General features: G+C 45.0%; 1 protein-coding gene across 1 annotated transcript; it reads left to right on the top strand.

The window, feature by feature from the left end:
* Window positions 1-427: 427 nt before the first annotated feature.
* On the top strand, window positions 428-7,347 carry zdhhc23b (zinc finger DHHC-type palmitoyltransferase 23b). The gene is made up of 5 exons (XM_064949917.1): window positions 428-703; window positions 2,012-2,185; window positions 2,278-2,979; window positions 3,405-3,572; window positions 6,247-7,347. The coding sequence occupies exons 2-5, from the start codon at window positions 2,049-2,051 to the stop codon at window positions 6,518-6,520; spliced, it is 1,281 nt and encodes a 426-aa protein (XP_064805989.1). The 5' UTR covers window positions 428-703; window positions 2,012-2,048; the 3' UTR covers window positions 6,521-7,347.
* Window positions 7,348-10,738: the final 3,391 nt, after the last annotated feature.

Below are 10,738 nucleotides of genomic sequence, written 5' to 3'. Positions count from 1 at the left end.
CCACCATAGCTCAACACCTCACCAATGTCACAGAAAGGAGCCGTAGCTCTCCAGTTGATAGGCTATACTTTGCCAACAACTGATCTTTGACCTTTGCTGAAACAACTTGGCTTGGGACCCAAAATAGCCTTCCCCATAACATGTTACACTTTTATTTATCAGACGCTCTTATCCAGAGCTACTTACTATAGTGTGTGCATACATTTTCTTACGAAGATATGTCTATGGGTTGAACAGTTAAAATAAGCTCAATGTTTGCTTATTTCATTGAACATGCTATTGTTGATAGACAGTACCCTTGTCTTGATTCAGATTGGTAAAAATGAATCTGAGGGAAATAAAGGGTTACCTACCCCCTCTATTGACGTCAGAAGTATGAAGGAGGAACGGACTCCCCACTCTCCACAGCACAGGCAGTCGTGTTGCGGCTTACTGACCAGACAACAGCGACAGAGGAGGTGTAGGCTATATGTGGACCTCTGTCTGGTCTTCATTCATACAAACCGGCGGAAAATACTATCTGTTGAAAAGTTGAATGGGGTGACTATAGGGTTCCAGCGCTTTCCATAGTAGCCTCTATAGCAGTGACGCGTGCGGTCTGGGATAGGAATGACTAAAACATCAGAAGGGAGACGAAACAGCCTACATTTATTGTTGGATTAACAACATAATAGACTAAACTTGCAACAGGACAGTCGGGCAGGTAGGCAACGTGATTTGCATAGCTACATTCAGTTTGCATTTTTAGGAATGTGCGGTTGTGAGCAACGTTGTTCTGGGGCCAGTCTCATTTCCTCGCCAGTTCAGTAGGCAGTTCCTAATGTACCCTAGCCTACAGTTTTACGGAAGTATGTACCTGTAGGTAGGCCATATGACTTTTCATAAAACTACATGAATAGCAGTTATTTTCAATTACACGTGACATGTCTGTTCTATTCACGAGGGGGTTAAGTAGAGTCAAATGATAGCCCGCTATCCTTTACGCAACGATGGGCTGGCTACTTGGTATCAACTTTCCAGACGGTGACATTGTATCCAGAGGTTTAAGCAGATTGTCTAACTGTCTGTTACTCGGGGCAGCTACCGGTCCCAATTTTTTTTAGGAACTCAGTTTGAGTCTCAACATACTAATGCGTATTTTTTGGGGGGTGCACCAGGTGCCATTTCGAAATGCAGCAGCAGTTCTTCTCTTGTTATGTCAGGCACTGATAGTCACTCAATTAGACATGTCAGCAAATCATTTTTAGATTGGTAGTTAGTCTAGCCAGCTATTGAAACTTGTAGTAATCATGACTGGATACCAACCGGGCACACAGGGCACGTGCCCAGAGGCTAATACAATCTATATTAGATTGGTGGTAGCAAAAACATCAAGGCTAAATGCATTCACAATTCTCTGTATAGGCTAACCCAGAATTAAACCTGTGGGCTTCATTTTCTAGGAACTTGGTAACCTTTTGAGGAGGGAAAGGCCTTTACGACATGGCAATTCCATTGGCCTGCGAATGCCACAACATATGTGGTTGATAGGCTATTCAGCAGTCCCCTTCACAGAGTAGGCTGGCAGACAGCCCAATTTGTCGCCACGCGGTAGAGCCCAAATTGGTAGCAATGTCCTCTGCGCAAGGGCGCATTGGAGACCCACAAGAAACTAGCCTCTCCCGTTCAAATCAGTTGGTTCGGGTTTCCAATTACAGCCAATACCATATGGAGCTAACAATGAAACTCCCTTCTCATCCTCTTCATAGCCTCTCTCAATTGCAAAACATCTCTCCCTGCAGAAGGGGTGGTTTGCACTGAGCCAAAATAAATAGTCTAATTTATCTGTACCCTGGGGAGGCATCGACCTTGCTTCCTGTGACTGAGGAGGTATTGGTGGGCTGGGTTATTGTTATAAAGGACTGTTAACCACGACTCCCCGCCACACATTTACCTCCATCTATCTGCATCCCCATGAGAATAGGACACATGCACACACCAACCCACTCTCGCTCACCCTTCATCTCTGCAGGAGACTGAAAACATTCCAGGCTGACTGGCTGTCTGTCATGAAGAAGCGAGCCAATGAGGTGTTGGAGCCGGATGAGCCTCTGTGCTGCTGTGAGTTTGTGGACCGTCAGGGGGGGCGGAGCCATGTGGCAGCCTGCTGCTGTGACTGTGAGGACCTGGACGATGCCTGTGACAGGTGATGGAGTGGCTTACCCATCTACGGCCTGTTACCTAAACACTCTTAGCTAAATATTCTTTATCCAGTAAATGTCTGCTTCTCTCCCTCAGATGGCTGAAGAAAAAGCCCCAGAAGGCAGATTCACTGTCCCGTCTGGTTACCATGGTGAGCGACCGCCTCCGTGTTCCCTGGTTCTGGGGCGGAGCCCGGCGTGTTGATCTATCGGTGCTGCCCCCGCTGCTCCTACTTCCAGTTCTCCTACACATCGCAGCCCTTCACTTCCTGTTGGGCATGGTGGTTCTGACCGCTCTACCGGTACTGGTTCTATGGTACTACTATGTCACCCACCGCAAGAAGGGCCGGACTCTGTTCTTCCTCAGCCTGGCCCTGTTCTCCCTGGGCTACATGTACTACCTCTTCCTCACCGAGGTCTTCCCCAGGGGGGGTGTAGGGCTGATCCAGCTGGGTACAGTGACCCTGGGGGTGGCCCTCACTCTGGCCTCACTCATCCACACAAAGAGAGAGCCCGGCTACGTACGGCCTCACACGGCCGACGTCCACAGCACGGTGACCTATCACAGCTCACCTCCGGACAGAGACCCCGCCCACACCGGCCTCAACGGGGTTGGTCAGGAAGTAGTGCTAGCCAATCGGGGGAGTGGGTCGGAGCAGCAGGGCCAAGGGGTGGAGCAGAGGGAGAGTGGGCGGAGCAGGAAGTGGTGCTCTCTGTGCAGGGTGGTGCGGCCCCCCAGAGCGGGACACTGCAGGATCTGTGGTGTCTGTGTCCTGAGGCTGGACCACCACTGTGTCTGGTGGGTCCTCTTAAAAACACCTCTGTCTGTCTGGAAAAGAGGCCCTTCTCTGTAATTTAGTACACATGCCGTTTCTAAGCAGTGTCATGCCAGGCCTAAGAAGCAATGTTTAAGCAATTATCAGTGACATTATCTTGCCTCTGTGTCATCAGCCATAGGCTTGTGTTTCTGAGTCACACTGATCTGTAAAGCACACAATCGTGCAAAATATATATATAATTCAATCACTCGTTCAGATGTGTGTGTTTGGAGTAATCATGGGTTCTAAGTAAATCTTACACTGTAGTCGTTAAGCAGCAGATGCTCTCATCCAAATTACAAATCAGAGCTGTACTGTGTGTGTGGTTTAACCGCACGGTCTCAGTACTGTGTATTGTCTGTCTGTCTGTCTGTGTGTCGTGTTCGTCATGTCGCCACTGTGGCAGGATAAACAGTTGTGTGGGCCAGGCCAATCACTGCAGCTTCCTGTCGACACTCCTCCTCTTTCTGTTGACCTCTCTGTATGGGATCAGTCTGGTGCTGCGCAGCGTGTGTCCCCAACAGAACCTGCTCAGCGCCCTGCTCTACTGCCCAGGCGTCTACAATCAGTACAGGTAACAGGGATGCACAGGACACACCTACCCTATTTATAGACACTAACTACCTTAGCGCCTATTGACGATAGTATCTTCTGACCGGGGGAGTTTTGTTAAGAGCCCGACGGTTGCTCTAAACATTAAGACTCACGGTACTGTTGGAAACATGAGGAACGTATATTTCATATCAGTGATTAAAAAAAGGTAAATTACTTCACACATTTTGTAGGGTTCGGGTTAGTGTTCCCACACGGCCATATCTCCATGTTATTGGAAGACATAGCTGATTAGCACAGGTGGCAGCTATCTAGTGTGCTCCAAACACCTGTGTGTAAGCTAACTGGGGAGGAAGAGTTGTTCCTCAGCTGGAGGCTCACAGTGTATAGATCTGTTTAAAACTGCTACAGTAATTGTATATTTTTGTATTTGAAAGATTCTTTCTCGCTGACATGAAAGATAAGGGGCATATCAGCGTATGTTTCAAAAACCGTTCAGAAAGTAGTGATTATTGGTGTTTTCTAAATGTTATAACACAGCGTCGGAATTGTAGTTTACACGGAGCCAAATGTGGGCGAATGTAATGTCTGAAAACCCTACATACAGTAAAGATAGGTTTTTGAGCGTTAACACACCACATGCACACAATCATATCCAGAATCACCAACAAACTAACATGGTCCGAGCCCACCAAGACAGTCGTGAAGAGGGCACAACAAAACCTATTCCACCTCAGAAGACTAAAAGATTTGGCATGGGTCCTCAGATCCTCAAAAGGTTCTACAGCTGCACCATCGAGAGCATCCTGACAGGTTGCATCACTGCCTGGTATGGCAACTGCTTGGCCTCTGACCGCAAGGCACTACAAAGGGTACTGCGTACGGCCCAGTACATCACTGGGGCCAAGCTTCCTGCCATCCAGAACCTCTATACCAGGTGGTGTCAGAGGAAGGCCCTAAAAATTGTCAGACTCCAGCCACCCTAGTCATAGAGTCTAGGTCCAAGAGGCTTCTAAACAGCTTTTACCCTCATGCCATAAGACTCCTGAACATCTAATCAAATGGCTAACCAGACTATTTGCATTGCCCCCCTTCCTTCTTTTACGTTGCTGCTACTCTCTGTTTATTATCTATGCATAGTCACTTTAATAACTCTACCTGCATGTTCATATTACCCCAATAACCTTGACTAACCGGTGCCCCTGCACATTGACTCTGCACCAGTACCCCATGTATATAGCCTCACTATTGTTATTTTACTGCTGGTCTGTAATTATTTGTGACTTGTTTATTTTTGGGGAGTATTTTTCTTAAAACTGCATTGTTGGTTAAGGCTTGTAAGTAAGCATTTCACTGTTTCACGTATGTGACAAATACAATTTGATTTGATTTGCAGTATATGATGCACACACACACATTATTAGCTCACTAAAACACACTATTAGGCATTAGAGGCTAAAATGAGCATACCCACTGGCACACAGCCAAATGGCTTCCTGGTCATTCTATAAGAGAACAAGTGATTTTTAATTGCATCAAATCAGTCTTTTCTTTATCTGGGACATTTTAAATCTGTGAGGTTTTGAAATAGCCAGGTATTTATGGGGGTAATGTAGGTTAATAAACATTTCATCGTATCTCCCCAACCAGGCCTACTTCTTTATCAACTACTGACCCAGATTTACAGAGCAGTTACTGTATGTGGCTCTGTCGGGTTTATTGTGTAAGAGTGAATGTGTGTGGTTGCTGATGATGTGCGATGTGATGTGTGTGTAGATTCGTTCCATGTCATTTCAACAAGCCATGACACCCACAATCTCAGATTGTTCTGAAGTCATTTCTGGAGTTGGAAACAGATAAGATTAGCTTTCCTGAAACATTATTTTGTTGAAAAATATAATTAAGACTTCTGAGAAATTAAGCTAATTGATTGCACCGAAATTGTCCATTTTAATTTATAGGATTCATATAATATTCAATGAAAATATGACCTAATATCTGATTTGGACCAATTTTTTTAAAGACATGTAAGACATGAGGAATCCAAAAGCAACCCACGGACCTCCCGCCAATTCCACTCCAACAAGGGAAAAACTGTTCAGAAAAAAATCAGTTCTCTATATGTACTATATTTATTTAATATCATATACATTAAAATGGCCAATCTGGTTGCAATCAATTAGCTTAATCTCTCAAAATCAAATGATATTTCAACAAAATAATATTCCAGGAATGGTAATCTTATCCATTTCTAACAACCAATAATTTCAGACCAAATTTGAGATGATGGGTGTTGAAATCCTTTCTTGTGCTTTTTGAGGTGGAACGACCCTGTAGTGTACCTGTGTATAGTATTGTCCACTATTCAGCGCAGTAACAAATGGTCTCTTTCTCAGCTTTGTGTGTGTGTGTGTGTGTGTGTGTGTGTGTGTGTGTGTGTGTGTGTGTGTGTGTGTGTGTGTGTGTGTGTGTGTGTGTGTGTGTGTGTGTGTGTGTGTGTAGCCCCTTCCCTTTCACATTGGTGTTAGCAGATCTGTAGAAATAACATTGGTGTTATCAATAGGGTGTAAGCTCCACTTAGCCCATTGTTAACACATATCTGATTCCCAAAAATAAGGGGTGGTGGCTAGGGACTGTTTTCAGGAATAAATGAGTAATATTGGTGTCTAAAGTATGTGTATGTGTGTGTGTTCCAGCTCGGCATTGTGTTTCACCTGTGCGTGGTACAGCAGCATAGTGACGGGTGCCCTGCTACACCTTCTGGTCCTGCAGCTCATCAACGTCAGCTACAACGTGACGGAGCGAGAGGTGCGCACCGCCCTCCGAGACAAGACCGCCCGCAGCCACTACTGGGGCCTCGTCGTAGACACGGGAGTCTACTCACATGGTTTCCGTGGCAACTGGGCAGAGTTCCTGACAATGGGAGAAGGCCTGCACACACCCTCACTCAGTCTCACTGACTTGGTGTAGCTGAGCTGCTCATCATCGTCATTACATCTTTAGAAGTGATTGATCAATTGGACGATCCAGGTAGAAGTTGCCCACAGAAACAGATCTAGGATCATTTTACCCTCATACCACAGGAGGCTGCTGAGGGGAGGGTGGCTCTCCAATTCCTCTCCAATTAAGGTGCCACCAACCTCCTGTGCCTCAAAGAATCCTGACTTGAACTGTTAGGGGAAGAACACAAGACAGACCTTGGATCAGTGTCTATGGGTAACTTCACCCTCAGTGATATGGGCTAGAGTTGAAGGATACATCTGATGTACTGTCTTTCACCAACAGATGGCAGCATATCTCCACACCTCAGACTTCTGACTGCCATCACCTTCTTTCCCCAGTTGTCCCAAATATGTATATATACACTAGATAACTGACAGGAGGCACTGTATTGAAGCACCTCCATCTTGGCACTGCCCCACCATTGTAAAAAATATTTTGGAAACTATAGAAATGCATTTACCAAATGTCTACATTAGTGTTTGCCATGTTTATTCTGTTACAGACACCTTAATGCAGCGTTTCCCAAACTCGGTCATCAGGAACCCAACGTGTGCATGTTTTGGTTTTTGCCCTAACACTACACAGCTGATTCAAATGATCAAAGCTTGATGATTAGTTGAGTATTTGAATCAGCTGTGTATTGTTATGGCAAAAACCAAAATGTGACCCCCTTAGGATGCCGAGGACCAAGTTTGGGAAACCCTGCTAATAAATTACACTGAAGAAAAACATAAACGCAGCATGTAAAGTGTTGGTCCCATGTTTCATGAGCTGAAATAAAAAAATCCCAGACATTTTCCAAACGCACAAAAAGCATATTTCTCTCAAATTTTGTGCACAAATATGTTTACATCTCTATTAGTGAGAATTTCTACTTTGACAATATAATCCATCCACAAAACAAGGTGAATTAATTCAGGATTCTGACAGGTGTGGTATATCAAGACACTGATTAAACAGAATGATCATAAAAGACCACTTTAAAATCTGCAGTTTTGTCACACAACACAATGCAACAGATGTTTTGAGGGAGTGTGCAATTGTTATGCTGACTGCAGGAATGTCCACCAGAGCTGTTGCAAGAGAACAGAATGTTAATTTCTCTACCATAAGCTGCCTCTGTCATTTTAGAGATTTTGGCTGAGCTAAATTATTTATTTTTTAAAAGTACTAATGTTACTGTGACTAAGTTTGAAAAATATCCTAAATACACATAATTTTGTTCCTGAAACATTTAAATGAAATACTATAGAATTCCATTAATTCCTATGGAGGACTGCTGCTACTGGGAGGGGCCAATATGGCTGACCGGTGTCTTCAAAGTCTCTCATTGGTGAATATATAGAAACAGCAATCCAGGTTTTTATACTGTAAAAATCATTGGTATCGCCACAGTCCGTGCCATGGTGAAACGTACACTCCTGTAGATATGAAAAAATGTAATGGTGAAACTTGCTAGCCAACCGAAAAAAACAAGGTGAATCAATTCAGCATTCTTGAAAGTCAGGAAAATCCTTGTTCTGCAAAGAATCATTATTTTTATAGTTGGAAAAATAGATTGAGCAAGCAGTAGGTATTTATAATTACATGTGGAGTGGCACTTTATCATTGATGACATCAATGATTTATTCGAAAAACACCATTTCCATAATTTGTCTCAATAAAGTTTGACAAAATAAAAATCTACCCCTGTCGAACGAATAATAGTGTTGTCGATGTTTAGAACATTTGTCCTATACTGTATCTGCCGTTTCCATTAGGCTACACACGTTTTTTGCCGACATTGTTTTGTCCCCCGAATAAACCTGGAAATGGGACCCCTGCCTACAGTGATCGGTTCTGTTGTGAAGTAGCGCCCAAGTCAATACCCTGTCCCTTAGCTAAACCATTTCCTACAACTACAGTAACACAACCACGTATGGAACCGTGACTGACAGCCCCAATCTCATCTCTACCTTTCCTTTTTATCTCTGCTTGACCTTGTCCACCAGTGTGCCAGCAACCTTCCAGCAGTCATCGAACACCTACTTCAAGAGTCCAGGTCGGAGAGCAGTGAGCTGTGGTTAACCCAGAGTGGCGTGGAACCCCAAGAGTGCACCCTTGGATTACAATGGCAATGTCTGTCTGACACTCTTGGAAATAAGCACGGTCACATGAAAGTTGAACCCACCATGCGCAACATATATCGGATCCTTGCCAGCCAGTATGATCTGCTCGGCTTCATCGTCCCATACACCACACGGTCTAAGGTTGAAGTCCAGAGGCTCTGGGATAAGAAAAGAGGGTGGGATGACCCAGACCTACCTGGGGTCATCCTACTCACCTGAAGATCTTCTCCAAAAAAAGAATAGTGTGGCTTATTTGGGAGAACAAATTTCCACAGCTGTCTCAAGTCACACTGCCAAGGTGTTACGTCTGCCCCGATATGGATCTCCCAACCAGCACAAGAAGCGTTCATGTCTTCAGTGATGCCTCAGAACGTGCGTACGTTGCCGTCGCGTACCTCCGTACTGAAGACGGCAAGAACAAGAGTGGCCCCGAAACGACAACAGTCGATGCCAAGACTCGAGCACTGCGCTGCACTCACCGGTGCCCAGCTGGCTGTGGTCATGAGAAAATAACTCACCCTGGAAATCCATGAGGTCACGCACTGGTCGGATTCTACAACCGTCTTAACCTGGCTCCAGTCAGACAGGTACAATGTATTTGTAGGTAGTGGTCTCTCCTTGATGTAGGGTGTTTGCTGAGTTACGTCGAAGGTTCTGGATTCTGAGGGGGAGGGCAGCCAATCGCCATTTTCAGTTTGGCTGCAACGAATGCAGGAAGTGGCGCGGCCAGCCAGATGTGCCTAGGATGGTTGACCTGCCTCCAACCCGACTGTGTCTCCACAAACCCACATTCTATTCTATAGGCGTGGACTGCTTTGGACCGTATATCATCAAGATTGTCAGGAGAAATTAAAAGAGATGGGGCATCATCTTTAAGTGCATGACCACCCGAGCTGTACATGTGGATCTACTGACGAACATGGATTCCGATTAGATCCTAATGGCGTTGACGCTTCATCGCTCAAAGCCCTTTAAGATCCTGTCCGACCGGAGGACACATTTCAACAGAAGGTAGCGAGAGCTACAGGATGCCTTCATGACTCTCCACTCACAGCTCCATTTAGCCAGTCAGAAGATTTGCATCGCCTTCAATCCACGAAGTGCACCACACTTTGGAGGATGCTGGGAGAGGGAGATCAGATCCATCAAGACTGCCCTGCAAACCACCCTTGGTGCACAGACCATCTCCGATTAGGTGCTGAGGACTGTCCTAATCGAAATAGAAGGGATCTTGAACTCCAAGTCCTTGGGATATGTGTCGTCGGACATTGCGGATCTGGATCCAATCACTCCAATCACTGCTTCACATAGAACTAGTTACCTGCACTTCAAGGCCGCCGTAAGTGGCACAGGAATCAGGAAGACCTTGTAGATGGGACCGTTGTGAGGATTGTGGATGATCAGTCTCCTTTGGCAAGTTGAACTGTCAAGTCAGTTATCCCTGGAGCAGACAGGAAAGTGAGGACAGCAGAGATCCAAGTCAAGGACAGAACATACGTCAGGCCTGTTGCTCGACTCATCCAGCTGCCCGTCATTCCTCAAGAAGCAACTGACCCTTAGTTGGCTTGTCAGTTGAAGCAAATATGTACAACACATTTGGAGGCGACTAAAATACAGTGGTGATCCTAACTGACCTAAGACAGGGAATTTGTAAATGTCAGGAACTGTGAAAAACTGAGTTTTAATGTATTTGGGTAAGGTGTATGTAAACTTCAGACTTCAACTGCATGTACCATTTGTGTTAAACTTGCTAGCTAGCTTGTGTACTCCCGCAAGCATCGTCATACATTATCATCATCATGCATTACTATTTATCGATTAGCATTTGTTAGCATTTGTCTGTGGCGCTAAGCTATTTTAGGTTGTAGATCGCTCATGCTTATTGGTCCTGTGTGGTCCTGTGTGGCTCAGTCGGTAGAGCATATTTTACTGGGACCACCCATATGTAAAAGTAGTGGCCCCAGCCGACTTGTAAGTCGCTTTGGACAAAAGCGTCTGCTAAATGGGATATATTATTTATTATATTATTGTCTTATAATGTGTAGATATTTCGACATTGCTTTGTCCTTTGTGCATC

The sequence above is a fragment of the Oncorhynchus masou genome, chromosome 30, assembly GCF_036934945.1.
Source record: "Oncorhynchus masou masou isolate Uvic2021 chromosome 30, UVic_Omas_1.1, whole genome shotgun sequence".
Lineage (NCBI taxonomy): Eukaryota > Metazoa > Chordata > Actinopteri > Salmoniformes > Salmonidae > Oncorhynchus > Oncorhynchus masou.
The sequence above is the reverse complement of the archived record's forward strand: the minus strand, read 5'-3'. Positions and strand labels throughout refer to the sequence as shown.

Bases quoted from the DNA above. Each gene is read 5' to 3' on its own strand.
- zdhhc23b (XM_064949917.1), top strand. From the start codon at position 2,049: ATGAAGAAGCGAGCCAATGAGGTGTTGGAGCCGGATGAGCCTCTGTGC. The intron at 2,980-3,404 runs GTGGGTCCTCTT...CCACTGTGGCAG, and splicing joins CTGGACCACCACTGTGTCTG to GATAAACAGTTGTGTGGGCC. The intron at 3,573-6,246 runs GTAACAGGGATG...TGTGTGTTCCAG, and splicing joins GGCGTCTACAATCAGTACAG to CTCGGCATTGTGTTTCACCT.